Below are 15,379 nucleotides of genomic sequence, written 5' to 3' on the forward strand. Positions count from 1 at the left end.
AAAACTCCCCTTTTTTGGGGGGGAAAGCTTTGAAATATAGAAGATATCTCTGGGGTATAATTTCCAATGCCCAGGGATCCTGGGCATCTCTTGCCCACGCCTGGGCGAAGAATGAAGTCTGCCCCCTATAGGATCCGTTACCAGATAGGGGTCCGTTCCTCATGCTGTTTTAGAGGCAGCAGCAGGCTCCTTGACCTGCTTATCTTTGTTCCAGGTCCGGTTGTCTCCAGACCGCCTTGGACTGAGCAAAAGTTCCCTCTTATTTTGCCTTAGAGGAAGTTGATGCCACACCTGCCTTGAATTTTCGAAAGGCACGAAAATTAGGCCTTTTTTGTCCCTTGATTTGGACCTGTCCTGAGGAAGGGCATGATCTTTTCCTCCAGTGATATAAGTAATAATCTCCTTCAAACTAGGCCTGAATAGGGTCTGCCCCTTGAAGGGAAGTTAAGTAGCTTATTTATTAAAGTCACGACAGCTGACCATGATATAAGCCATAGCGCTCTGCGCGCCAGTATAGTAAAAAACAGAATTCTTAGCCGTTAGTCTAGTCAAAGGAACAAAGGCATCAGAAAACAAAGGAATTGGCTAGCTTAAGTGCTCTAAGCTTGTCAAATATATTCATCCAATGGAGCCTGTAAAGCCTCATCAAGAGACTCAAACCAGAACGCCGCAGCAGCAGTGACAGGAGCAATGCGTGCAAGGGGCTGCAGGATAAAACCTTGTTGAATAAACATTTTTTATCCATTGGATCTAAAAAAGCACAACAGTCCTCGCCAGAGGTAGTGGTACGCTTAGCTAGAGTAGAAACTCTTTTCTCCACCTTAGGAACTGTCTGCCATAAGTCCCGTGTGGTGGCAACTATTAGAAAACATTCTTCTAAAAAATAGGAGGGGAAGAGAACGGCACACCTGGTCTATCCCATTCCTTATGAAAAATTTTAGTAAACCTCTTTAGGTATTGGAAAAACATAAGTACACACCGGCACTGCATATTATTTATCCAGTCTACACAATTTCTCTGGCACTGCGATTGTACACATTCATTCAGAGCAGCTAAAGCCTCCCTGAGCAACAAGTGGAGGTTCTCAAGCATAAATTTTAAATGTAGAAATATCAGAATCAGGTTAAATCATCTTCCCTGAGTCACAAATATCACCCACAGACTAAGCATATTGTGAGGTAGTATCAGACATGGTTCTTAAAGCGTCTGTATGCTCTGTATCTACCCCCAGAGCTGTTTTGCTTTCCTTTAATTTCAGGTAGTCTGACTAATACTGCTGCCAGTGTATTATACACAACCTTTGCCATGTCTTGTAAAATAAACGCTATGGGCGCCATTGATATACTTGGCGCCATTTGAGCGTGAGTCCCTGGAGCGGGAGTCAAAGGGTCTGACACGTGGGGAGAGTTAGTCGGCATAACTTCCCCCTCGACAGAATCCTCTGGTAAAATAAACACTATGGGTGCCCTTGATGTACTTGGCGCCATTTGAGCGTGAGTCCCTAAAGCGGGAGTCAAAGGGTCTGACACGTGGGGAGAGTTAGTCGGCATAACTTCCCCCTCGACAGAATCCTCTGGTGATAATGTTTTTAAATACAAAAAATGATCTTTATTGTTTAACATGAAATCAGTACATCTGGTACACATTCTAAAATGGGGTTCCACCATGGCTTTAAACATAATAAACACAGAGCCTCCTCTATGTTAGACATGTTAGAACTAATAAAGAGACTAGTAAGCTTGGAAAACACTTTAAATCAAGTTAACAAGCAAATATAACAAACGTTACTGTGCCTTTAAGAGAAACAAATTTTGTCAAAATATGAAAAATAGTGAAAAAAGGCAGTAAATCAAACGAAATTTTTACAGTACATGTAATAAGTTAACAGAGCATTGCACCCACTTGCAAATGGATGATTAACCCCTTAATGCAAAAAACAGATAAAAAAAAAACAAAAAAACACGACATTTTTTTTAAACAGACACAACAAAACTGCCACAGCTGAGCTGTGGATTACCTTCCCTATAACTGTTTCTATGCAAAATTTAAGCCAGCCATGTGGAAAAATTAGGCCCCAATAAGTTTTATCACCAAACATATGTTAAAAAACGATTAAACATGCCAGCAAACGTTTTAAAACACATTCTTATAAGAGTATGTATGTCTATTAATAAGCCTGATCCAGTCGCTATCACTGCATTTAAGGCTTTACTTACATTACTTCGGTATCAGCAGTATTTTCTTAGTCAATTCCATTCCTTAGAAAAATATATTACTGCACATACCTTAGCATATATCTCTATCAATCAGCCTGGTACCAGTCGCTTTCACTGCATTTAAAGGCTGTACTTACATTACTTCGGTATCAGCAGTATTTTCTTAGTCAATTCCATTCCTTAGAAAAATATTTTACTGCACATACCTTATTTGCAGGAAAACCTGCACGCCATTCCCCCTCTGAAGTACCTTACTCCTCAGAATGTGTGAGAACAGCAACTGGATCTTAGTTACGTCTGCTAAGATCATAGAAAAAACGCAGGCAGATTCTTCTTCCAAATACTGCCTGAGATAAACAGCACACTCCGGTGCCATTTAAAAATAACAAACTTTTGATTGAAGAAATAAACTAAGTATAAAAAACCACAGACTCTCACGACCTCCTATCTATGTTGAGACTTGCAAGAGAATGACTGGTAATGGCAGTTAGGGGAGGAGCTATATAGCAGCTTTGCTGTGGGTGGACTCTTGCAACTTCCTGTTGGGAAGGAGAATATATCCCATAAGTAATGGATGATCCGTGGACTGGATACACTTAACAAGAGAAATATATGTAGTAAAAATTAGTGATAGTGAAACCACAAAAAAATAAGAGTGCAAAATTAGTAAAAGGACATATACTAAGGTGAACATAGTGCACACCATCTGTAATAAAATATTGATTTGATGTGTGTATTGTAAACGGTAAATAACAGTGAAAACAGAATTGCTATTCACAGGAGTGAATAATACTATAAGGGAACAACAATAAAACGTTTCTCTTATAATGGTCACATATTCTTATGTGGTGCCAGTATGGATGTAATACTAGTCTATGGTTATAAATCCGTCAATATCGTTCTATTAGACATGCCTTTCATTCATATAGCAGACTTTGTTAATAAAATAGCCTGTCATCGCATACTTTAAAGATGGTTATTTAATTGTGACTATAAGAATTATCCGATACATATTTGTCATTATAGTAGATATTTATGCTGCTCCAGTCTGAGGCAAAGGATAGATCTTATATATATTTGAAGATATTCATGTCTCAGTGTTACTGATGTGGTATATTACTAATATGGACTTTCAGGATCTCAAGAAAAATTTTCATACTAACGTCACTTTAATAATAGGCTAAAAACTAACACCCTCAATGGGTAACTGCTATGTGTAAGGGTCAGTACTTGAAATTAATGCTCATTGCCTGTACGGCTGTTGAGAGACTATATTAGCTCCGATAGTGACCTGATATTATAACTGTTGTGAGTGAGTGTAAAGTTATAACACTTTGTATACTAAGTAATTAAGCATCATAACACCAATCGGTGTACATAGAAAATTAAGTTTGATAATTTTAAGTTGAAAATATATGTGATAAAAATTAGTGATGGTGAAACAACAAAAAATGAGTGCAAAGTCAGTAAAAAAAAAAACCATATACTGAGGTGAACATAGTGCACATTATCTGTTATAAAAAAAAAAAATCAATTGATGTGTAAGTTATAAGTAGTAAATAACAATGAAAACAGAATTGTTATTTACTGGAGTGAATAATAATATAAAGAAACAACAATAAGACGTTTTTCTTATAATGGTCACGTATTCTTGTGAGTGCCAGTATAGATATAATATGAGTCTATGATTATAAATATACATTATAGTTATTGTACTCATTGAGTCCATAGGGGTATACTGTATTAAGCAAATGTATCCAACGACATTCTGCTCTTTGTAATGAGTTTTCAAGACTGCCTCCTCTGATGCCAAGGGAAACTTTCTGAATTATAGAGAATTTTAGATGATTATATTGGCTCTGATGTTTTATTAAAAAATGTTTTGCAACGCTGTTAATCTTTTTACCATTTTGTTGGTCTTTTTCTGCGTTTTTAATGTTATTTTTGTGTTCCAAGATTCGTACTCTTGCCTCTCTGGTGGTCATGCCACATAGGCTTTCTCACATTCGCAGTAAATGACATAAATGACACCTGAGGATCTGCATGTGAAATGGTGTTTTAATTTTTTAATCTTCCCATATTTGTCTTTAACCTCTTATTTTTCTGACAAAGGGACATACCGAACATGTGCCACATGGGTACATCCCAGGCTCTGTATCACTTTTTTTTTAGAGGTGTGTACATAATGGCTTTGTACCAATTGGTCTTTAAGATTTCTTGGTCTCTTGTAATCAATTTTCACACTGTCTCCTATTATATCTTTAAGCTCAGGGTCACTTGTAAAAATGTGCCAGTTCTCATTTATTATTCTTACCACACTTTGCATTTGAGGATTATAAGTTGTAATCAATCTTGGAACAATTGAGGATGTATCTTTCACTTTGGGACACAATAATGAGTCTCTCGCAGTTTTCAATGCTTTAAACTTAGCTTGCTCAATGGATCTATTACTGTAGCCTCTTTGTAATAGTCTAGTTGTCAAATGTTTACTTTCATTTTCATAAATTGAGACATCAGAACAATTTCTCCTGAGTCGTAGGAACTCTCCATATGGTATTGCTTTCAAAGTACTAGCAGGATGTGCACTTGTATTGTGCAGTAGTGTATTTGTAGATGTTTCTTTCCTAAACACTTTTGTTGTAATGGTGCCATCATTGTTTTTAGTAATTGTCAGATCTAGGAAATTGATTTCTCGTAAATCGGCTTGGTATGTTAATTTAATGTTAAGGTTGTTATTATTGAGTACCGATAAAAAATTATCTAGATGTTCACGTGTGCCATCCCAGATAAATAGCACATCGTCAATATACCTTAAAGGGACAGTCTACACCAAAATTTTTCTTATTTAAAAAGATAGATAATCCCTTTATTACCCATTCCCCGTTTTTGCATAACCAACACAGTTATATTAATATACTTTTTACCTCTGTGATTACCTTGTATCTAAGCCTCTGCAGACTGCCTCCTTATCTAAGTGCCTTTGACAGACATGCAGTGTAGTCAATCAGTGAAGACTCCTAAATAACTTCTCGGGAGTGAGCACAATGTTATCTATATGACACATGTGAACTAGCACAGTCTAACTGTGAAAAACTTTCAAAATGCTCTGAGCTAGGAGGCGGTTTTCAACTGTTTAGAAATCAGTTTAGCCTAGCTAGGTTTAGCTTTTCAAAAATACCACCAAGGGAACAAAGAAAATTTGATGATAAAAGTAAATTGGAAAGTTGTTTAAAATTGCATGCCCTATCTGAATCATGAAAGTTTAGATTTGACTTTACTGTCCCTTTAACCATAAAGGTACGTGATTGGTAAATGTTTCCATACCTTCTGAAAAAACAATTTTTTGTTCCCAGAATCCCAAAAATAAGTTGGCATATGTTGGGGCACACAAAGTGCCCATCGCGGTGCCTTGTGTTTGTAGGAAGAAATTATCTTTAAATGTAAAGATATTATGGGTAAGTACATATTTCAAAAGCAATAAGATAAATTCATTATGTTCTTTATTATCAGACTCATTAGTGGATAGGAAGTATCTTATAGCCGGTATTCCATCATTGTGTCTGATACTCGTATATAAAGACTCCACGTCTTATGTAATGAGCCATATAGCTTGATCAAGGTGTACATTTTGTAAAATCTGTAGGACTTCCATAGTGTCACGGACATATGATGGCATAGTAGTCAAATATTCTCTTAATCGTTGATCTACATATTTACTTGCTGCCTCAGTTAAGTTGTTATTGCCGGACACTATGGGTCTTCCTGGTGGTTTAGTCAGACTTTTATGTACTTTTGCTAAGAAATATATAGTGGCCAGAGTGGGGTTTTTTTGTATCAAAAAGTTTTTTTCAGTTTTAGTGATGGTACCATTTTTCCACATACTTAAGATGAGTTTGTTATACTGTTCCATGTACTCTGATTGAGGATTGAATAAAAGTTTTTTATAACAGTCTTTGTTTGTTAATTGTCTCATAGCTTCTTCAACATAATCATCTTTGGACCACACGACTATATTTCCGCGTCAGGGGCACTGCCACGAGGTTATGAAACCTCTACTCTTTTAGAAGCTTACTCAGTTGATATTTAAATGCCGCAAAATAGTTGACTTTATTACGATCAGACAGTTAAATGTAAATAGGTCTCCGCTATAGAAGAGACCTTTCTAAGATTAGCCTGTTGTTGTTCTACTGTATACTTATATGAATTGCGGCTGTCTACATTGTAGGGGCTGTATTTAGGAGTCTGTGCTAATTTCTCATTAACGTGGTAATACTCAAACAGTGTTGGGTCACACAAGTGATCAGTATCAAGGTAAACTATTGTTTCTTGTAAGGCACAAGTTGTCTCGGGAATTTTCTGATCCAGGTGCAAAGTAAAAGTGGCAATTTAACCCTTTGCACATTTCAACACCTATAGTTGTGAATTCCATTTAATTCTAAAAAAGCACGTTATACCCACGATTGGTAAATATATTTATAATACATGGACCTCTTTCAAAAAATTGTTGAATAACTATCAGTGGCAACATTTTAATTTAAAATTAAACATACATTGCAACAATTACTAAACATGAGATAGAGCAACAAGTATAGTTACAACTTGTGTGTGTCAGAGTATCTAAATAGATCGACACTATAAAGCACAATCACTTTCTTATTTTTTATTGCTCATCTCTAGTAATAATGTTGGGCTCTGTGTGAGGCTATAAAGACAATAATACATATTTAACGCAACTGTCTATAACATTTAGTTTATTTGCTACCAGGAGTTAACATTCTATTAGGAAATATATTATATATGTACTTCTGGCAAGCAATACACTATGATATAAAATGTGCATTTTTGTATAGACAATCGTCTATCTGAGTTCAAGCAAGTTTTAACGGTGTGTGTGTGTGAGTGCATGAGTACTAGTCCAGTCGGACTTTTATTTTCTCTCCAATAAAGTTATTTTGTATAAGTGTGTATGCTTGAGATATTTTGGATTTTTCCAGTCCTTTATTTTGTGAGTCTGACTACATAATTCTACATGGGTTTTTAGTAATTAACTGAATCAGAGACTAGCAGTCTTTTTCTTTGGGCAAAAAACCTTTTTGCTTCCCTTTGTACATTCTGATGTATATTACTGCCTTAGTTTCTGTAATTTAAGGGTTAAAAGTGATAAACAACAATTATACTGAATTAATCCCTTAAATTTTGATTAACAAACCCATTAGATTTTCCCTCATCTTTCCTGCCTTAAAGTACTTAAGTCGAATGTCTGTAGCCCGGGGACTGCCTGTATATGATTTTATACATATATATTTGTGTGTTAATATATGTATATACATGTATTAACACAAATATATATATATATATATATATATATTATATATTATATAATATATATATATATATATATATATATATATATATATATATATATATATATATATATATATATATATATATATATATATATATATATATACTGGGAACACACAGTTCCCATAGACTGCAATGTAAAGGCACTTTAAAAACTGGCTACTGCCTGCCCTCCAGCTCAAATTTGAGTATTCAATATTGAATAAAAACGGCAAACGCCTTCTTCTATTGCCACAAAACCAATGTGTCATCAGTAGGTGAATCCCGTTCAGGGAAGTCCAACAGACTTTTCCACTGGTTTCAAGGACTCTTTTAGCTCTACTATATTTGAGGTAATGTAAGCTATGTCGCCTTCAAGTAACCGTAAATGTATTTCTTCCGCTAGAGCAAATTTGCCTACCATCTCTGTCTCTCCCAAGGAAGTCAATGATTTAGATTGAGTTTTCTTCTTCATCCTCAGAGTGAACTATCTTCAGTACATTCAGCTTCTAATTCGGATCAGAACAATTAAGAGGTGGCATTTAACGTTAAGGATGAACACTTACGTTTCTTACTTAAGGAGGTATTACAGACTTAAGGAGTTTAAGACCCTAAGCCGGTTGAGGATAAAACTGTGAAGAAATTGCACCTAATTTTCAAGCCTAAATCTGTAGAGAATTTTCCTGTTCCAGACTTGGTGTCTGAGATTATTTGTAAGGAATGGAATAAACATTGAGTCCCTGTCCTTCCTTCTCCAAAGTTTAAAAAAATGTTTTGGGAACCATTCTGAAGGTGGATGGAGCCATTTCTACTATGGTTAAAAGAACCACTATTCCTCTGGAAGACAGCCCTTCTTTCAGAGATCCTATGTATAGGAAGTTGGAAAGCTATCTTATGAAAGCCTTTCTTCAGGAGGGACTTTTTTTTTCCAACCAGCTGTGGGTATCACGTCGTTGGTGCGGCTTTTCTTTGGAGAGATTCTTTATCTGAGTTTGTATCTGTCGAATCCTGCTTAGAGAAGATTCAAGATGGATAAATTTCTTAAGATTAATTCCTTTATCAGTGGTGCGGTTATTGAGATTATTCATATCAATGTTAAGAATACGTCTCTAGCTGTTTTTACAAGGAGGGCCTTATGGTTGAAATCTTGGTCTGCAGACATGGGCTTTAAGTACAGACTCTTGTCTTTTTTCCTTTCAAAGGAAAATCCTATTTAGCCCAGGTTTAGATTCTATTATTTCCACTGTTACTTGTGGCAATGGTGCTTTTGTTTCCCAGGATGACATATCTAAATCCAGGGGCAAATCTAATAATCGTTTTCACTCCTTTCGCCAATCTGAAAACCAGCAGTCGTCCTCAAAAGTCAGACTCGGCAAAGTCATCCTGGAAGCCCAATCCAGTGTGGAATAAGTCCAAGCAGGCTAAGACATCTCCTTCCAATGCAAAATCCGCAAGAAGGTGCAAACCCTCGAACCAGACCAGTTTCTGGTAGGGGGCAGATTGAGCCTTTTCAAGAAGATCTGGTCTCTGTCTGTTCAGGAACTTTGAGTTTTAGAAGGGAGGTTTCTTCCGTCTCATGTTTCAAAGAGGCAATACAAAAGAGCTGCCTTTTTAAAATGTATTCAGGAACTAGAAAGAATGGGTGTGATAGTCCCTGTTCCTTGTGCAGAACATGGGAAGAGGTTTTACTCCAACCTTTTTATTGTTCCAAAAAGGAAGGAACCTTCCGACCCAATTTAGATCTGCAAACCCTATAAATAAATTTGAGGGTACCTTCGTTCAAGATGAAAACTATCAGGTCTTTTCTTCCGTTAGTCGAACAGGGACAATTTATGACCACCATAGACTTGAAGGATGCTTACCTTCACATTCTTATTCACAGAAAGCATCATCAGTTCCTTAGTTTTGCTATTCTGGAAAGACATTTTCAGTTTGTAGATCTTCCTTTTTTACCAAAGTTCTGGGGGCTCTTCTGTCTGTCAGAACCCAGGGAATAGCAGTAGCTCCATACTTGGATATTTTGGTTCAGGCACCATCTTTACCTTTAATAACTGATCATACCAAAAAACAACTATGGTTTCTTTGCAGTCATGGCTGGAGGGTAAATGTTCTGAAGAGTTCTTTAATCCTGCACACAAGTCTTTTGTGGGGATGATCATAGATTTGATACTGCACAGATCAACACAAGCTCAAATGCCAATCTGGTTGTTGAAATCTACAGTCAGTACCTCTGGCTTCAGTGGCCCAGTGTATGGAGGTAGCGGCCCCCATGGTTGCATCAGACGCCTTCCCATATGCATGGTTTCACCATTGTTCCCTTAAGCTATGCATGCTAAAGCAGTGGAACGAGGGATTATACTGATCTCTCACAGCCAATTTGGTTGGATTGTTTAGTGAGACGACAGTCCCTGTCCCAGTGGACATCTCCCAATATGGTTTTCTTGGGAATGTCTTTTCTTCATGTGTCCTGAGAGATAATTATCACAGATAAGAGTCTCTCAGGTTGGGCGCAGTCAAGGGTTCTCAGAGATCTCAGGGAGTGTGTTCTTCCCAAGTGGCAAGGTTACCAATAAATATTTTAGATCTTTGTGCAATCTTTTGAGTTCTTCAGGCGTGGCCCCTTCTTAGATCAGTCCAATAAATCATTTTCAATCAACATTACATTACTACAGTGGCATATGTCAATCATCAAGGTAGTACTCGCAGTGCTCTAGCTATGAAAGAGATAGCTCGCATTCTTGCAATCCACATTCCAGGTGTCAACAACTGGGAAGTAGATTACTTGAGTGGTCAGACTCTTCATTTTGGGGAGTGGTTCCTCAATCGGGTTATTTTCATATCAGTTGGTTCTTCATTGGGGCCTTCCAGAGAGAATTAATGGGATCTCGTCTAAATCACAAACTACCCAAATACAGAGCAAGGTCTCTAGGGACACTCGGTACGCACTGAAATATACCTTAGCGGTCCCCTGGCCATTTCTAATTTATCTCTTTCCAGTTATTCTCCAGGGGTTAATTGCTTTGATCAAACAGGAAGGTACTTCAGCAATCCTTATAGATCCTGCGTGGCCTCGCAGGACTTGGTATGCAGATTTGGTTCAGATGTCCAGTGCATCTCCGTGGCATCTTCCTCAGCACCCAGACCCGTTACCTGAAGGTCCTTGGTTTTATCAAAATCTTCAATCTTTCAACTTGACTGCGTGGAGGCTGAACAGTTAATTCTGTGGTACCTTCCTCGGGGGCTTTGAAATACTATCTTCAAGCCACTAAAGAATTTTGTCAGTCTTCAGGCTTATTTGTTCTGTTTTCAGGCAAAGGTCAGAAAGAACCTATGTTTTATTAGCTTCTTAGTTTAAGAGTTTGATTCCTATGGCTTATATGGAGGCTGGTCAGTCCCCACCATTATGTTTCATGGCTCATTCAACTCAATCAGTTGTGCTTTTAAAAATGAGGCTTCAGTAGATCAGATATGGGCAGAAAAGAGTTTTAGGCTGTCCAGTAAATTTAGGGGCCTGCCTTTTGTTTTCCCACCCATATTTTGTGGAATCTACAGCTTTGGTATTGGTTCCCAACAGTAAAGAATCATCTTAAGAAAGAATACAATTTATTCTTACCTGATAAATTAATTTATTTCTTGGTGGTGAGAGTCCTCTTTACCCTCCTGTCTTTCTTACGTTCTGTTTCTCCTATATTCTTGGCTATACGATAGACTGGGAAGTACAGGGAAGTGAGTTCTGGTGTAGGGTGTCTTTTCTCCTCCTGGTGGCCAGGTAATGCATTCACAACAGTTAGGAATCATGGACTCTCACCACAAAGACATACAATTAATTTATCAGGTAAGAATAAATTACACTTTTTGCAATTTTCTTTATAATAATTTCTACAAAACTATTGTAGCTAAGGAAAAATACCTCAAAATAAATTCATTATTAAGTCCAGATATTTGTTATACCACATATGACTAGGGTAATGTTTATCAAATATAGGACTAATGGATTGCAATTATTGGTTTAGTACTAAAATTTGAACTGTAAGCTTAATAGCAGTCACCAAGGATAGGCACGGACCAAGGCTGTGGCGGACATTTTCCAAAGTACAGACCTTAGTGAAGGACACCAAGGTACATTTCAAATTAAAAACATGAAAAATCACTCTCTTTACTGAGAGGGTAGAGGATTCATGGTAGAATAGCCATCCAACAGAATTGGTAGAGACAGTGAAGGAGTTTAAACATGCATGGGATAGGCATAAGTCTATACTAGATGTAAGATAAGGTCAGGAACTAATGGATATATTGAGAAAATTAGGTAGACTAGATGGGCCGAATGGTTCCTATCTGCCGACACATTTTATGTTTCTATAAGTCAGGAGCACTTTGCTGTCAAATGAGCCATACATTGGATGCCCCTGGTCTAGTTCCACAAGTGCAAATTAGCCATCTTATCAAACAAGTTTAAAATAAAATGTATATAAAGACTGCTTGTGGTATACTGGTATAAAATGTTTTCAAAATTCTTACCGTTTTATTTTTTTGTTGTATTGAGAGTCTGCAACTCCTGACCAAACCCACCCACCCTGATGTTAACCGCATGATCATTCATGGTTGGTTACTTACTACTTGGTAAGGTAAGGTTTGTCAGGGTACGCAGCAGTCAAGAAATCGGCATGGGTCACAACTCACTGGTGGTTGACACAGGCTGTACTGCAGGCAGCTTGCTACTTCCCTCTCACTTTCCCGCTACTGAGCTGCGTCATATGGGTGCGGCCCCAACCGCACGAAATGTGGCGCTGCATGCGTCAAGGTGGTGTCAGGACAAGCATTCATCTGTCCTACTCCTGCCTCCCCACTGCAAAACGAGTGGCGGACAAGGCAAGGGACAGTCACGGACACCAGTGTCCGTGTGCCACACATTGCCTATCCTTGGCAGTCAACCAATCCAAATAATGGCTTGTCATTACAAACAATGGCTTGTCATTTATGATGTGATCACTGTGACTGTCACAGTGATCACATGAACATGGGACACTTTATTGGGCATCACTGGGCTGCCTCACTCCTGAAGGATCTAGTGATTGCCCAATGAGTCTGATACCAGAATGTATTGCAGCATGCTGGTATCAAGGCTTGATTTAATTAAAGCACACAATAACTGGTTATCACTGTGACTGTATACACAGTAAAAGTCAAACTTGACTATTGCTGCTGCACTGTTGTTGGATAGCCTCACACAGCATCCAGCAATAGCATGAAAGACACGCTGATCTCAACTTGTCTCATATTATGGAGGCACCCTTGATCTCAGCACTAACAGGCATGTAATCACAGGGGCACCCAAAACTAGCCTGGGCTGGCCTCCATACTGCTATTTCTGCACTGCCTCACTCATGAGGCATGCAGAAATAGTGCAGCCTCACCGCTGTCAGCGGTGTCTGTCAAAGCACAGGACAGCAACAGTATAGAGTATGGCGTGTGTCCTTAAGAGGGAAATTAAACACTTTGAGATGGGAATATTAAATGAAAAATCTTATGTTTAAAAATTTTTTAAAAAAAATCTCTGCAATATACTTTATTTATTTTGTCCCCTTTTCCTGCAATTCAATTCTGAAATTGAGAGCTTTTCAGTTCCCAGTTACAAATGGAACTGCAGAACACTGTTATATTCCACACAGCCATTGGCTGCACACTCTAGTGACCTATTTATAACTGTCCTTAACTGGTCACAACAGAGAAGGTAACCTAAGTTACAACATGGCAGCTCACAATTGTTGATAGATACTAAAACTTACACTTATTTTGTTAATATTTAAACAGCTGATTAAACTTTACAGAATACATCTACGTGTTATTCTTACACTAATCATTTTTCTTTGAAAGCATTTATTTAGTTTTTGATGTCCCTTTAAGTGCCAAATGACAAGTGTCGTACCCTATATGGCAATTGTTGTTTAGAGGATAAAATATTAAACGTATGCAATACAAACAAATTTTCTATGGAGCTTAATGCAAATTATCCAAACATGAACAAAATGTGAAATATTTTATGGTTATAATTAAAAAAAACATTACAGTTAGTAGTACATTACATTACCACTTATATCTTTTTCCACCCATGTGAATGTTATCCCTCCTTCTTTGCTGCTCTCACTAAATCTTAACAGGAAGGTGCCAGGTGGTTTGGTGCTCAGAATTGCTCGCTCCCGCTCTTTGCTTATGAAACCCAAAATATACCTGTGGAGGTGAAAGATGTATCTAGTTAGCTTCCTAGCAAACACTACCCTAAAATTGCTCTTTATAATCTACATTTAATAATCAATACATTATAAACATAAATGTTTTCAGATCCTCACACTTTAAGGAGTTAATTTTTAAATCCATATTTCAGATTATTCTTCCTCTGCATTTACCGGCCTTCTCCCTGCAGGCCTCAGTTTTACATATAATTAAAGGCCCAATAAAGGGATATAAAATATAAAAAGAAAAACAAAATGTATGCTTACCTGTTAACTATTTATTTCATGGTGGTGAGAATCCACAAACAATCACTCCTGAGATTCCAACTACTGGCCACTACTTTGCAGGTTCACACAAGCGAATCTATAGTCAGTATTTATCAAGCAGCAGTCATCAGACCACTGCTTCCCTAACCTGTTCTCCACCTCTAAGGTGGAGAATTTCGATCTCCCCGGTCTCATCCGACCGGGGAGATTGACAGCTCCTGCCTGTGCATGATTGGCTGTGTGCGGGCAGGGGGTGGGGTTGCACGCTAGCACAGAGGAGCTCTTGTGTGGAATGTTCATTATGTTGTGTGCATTAAAATTCAAAGACTCTTGTAGCCAAAAGAAACAAAACCTTCAAAGAAAGAAGCTTAATATCCACTTCATGCATAGGTTCAAAGGTAGAAGCCTGCAAAACCTAACACCAAGTTAAGATTCCAGCTAGGAGAAATTGGCTTGATCACAAGCTTAATCTGTGCCAAAGTCTGACCAACACCATGAATATCAGAAAGATAAGATATCTTCCTATGAAACAAGACTAAAAGAGCAAGAACTGGCAAAAAGACCCTTATCCAAACCATCCTGTAAGAACTGCAAAATTCCAGGAATTCTAAAAGAATGTCAGGAGAAGCCATGATCTATACACCAAGAAATAAAAGCCTTCCAGAAATTATGGTAAATCTTCCTTGTCAGAGGCTTACGAGCCTGAATTAAAAGTTTCAATCACAGAATCTGAAAAACTTTTATGTTTAAGAACTAACCGTTCAATCCCCAGGCCATCAAGTTTAGAGATTTGAGATCCGGATTGAAAAAAGTACCTTGAGACAGAAGGTCTGGTCGTAAAGGAAGAGACCAAGGAGAGCAACTGGATATCAGAACCAGATCTGCATACCAAATCCTGTGATGCCATGCTAGGGCAATCTGGATTACTGATGATTTCTCTAGGTTTATCTTGGAGATCACTCTGGGAAGAAGTACTAGAGGAGGAAATAGATAAGCAAGCTGAAATGACCAAAGAGCTACTAGAGCATCAACAAACTCTGCTTTATGGATCCTGGACCTTGCAAATTACCTGGGAAGTTTGTTGTTCAAACAAGAAGCCATCAGATCTATCTCTGAAAGACCTTAAATACCCCCAATCTAGATTGTACACATCCTGAAAACCCCAAAAAGTTACCTTTATTTGAGGAATTAAAGAACTCTTTGGAAAATTGATCATTTTGTTAAAGAAACAATAAGAGTTAGTTGGTGAGAGATTCTCCTTAAGGAAAAAATGGAGCTTGATACAAGATATCGTCTAGGTAGGGAAACTGGTCAGAAAGTACC

General features: G+C 37.7%; 1 protein-coding gene across 4 annotated transcripts in view; it reads right to left on the bottom strand.

The window, feature by feature from the left end:
• The window catches only part of STAT3 (signal transducer and activator of transcription 3), a 600,544-nt gene that overhangs the window by 155,981 nt on the left and 429,184 nt on the right, over nucleotides 1-15,379 (bottom strand). For all 4 annotated transcript variants that reach the window (XM_053699116.1, XM_053699126.1, XM_053699099.1 and 1 more), the window contains exon 20: nucleotides 13,648-13,787. In XM_053699116.1, coding sequence (XP_053555091.1) covers nucleotides 13,648-13,787 — 140 coding nt within the window. The remainder of the gene's footprint in view (nucleotides 1-13,647; nucleotides 13,788-15,379) is intronic.

This window comes from Bombina bombina, chromosome 1, assembly GCF_027579735.1.
Source record: "Bombina bombina isolate aBomBom1 chromosome 1, aBomBom1.pri, whole genome shotgun sequence".
Lineage (NCBI taxonomy): Eukaryota > Metazoa > Chordata > Amphibia > Anura > Bombinatoridae > Bombina > Bombina bombina.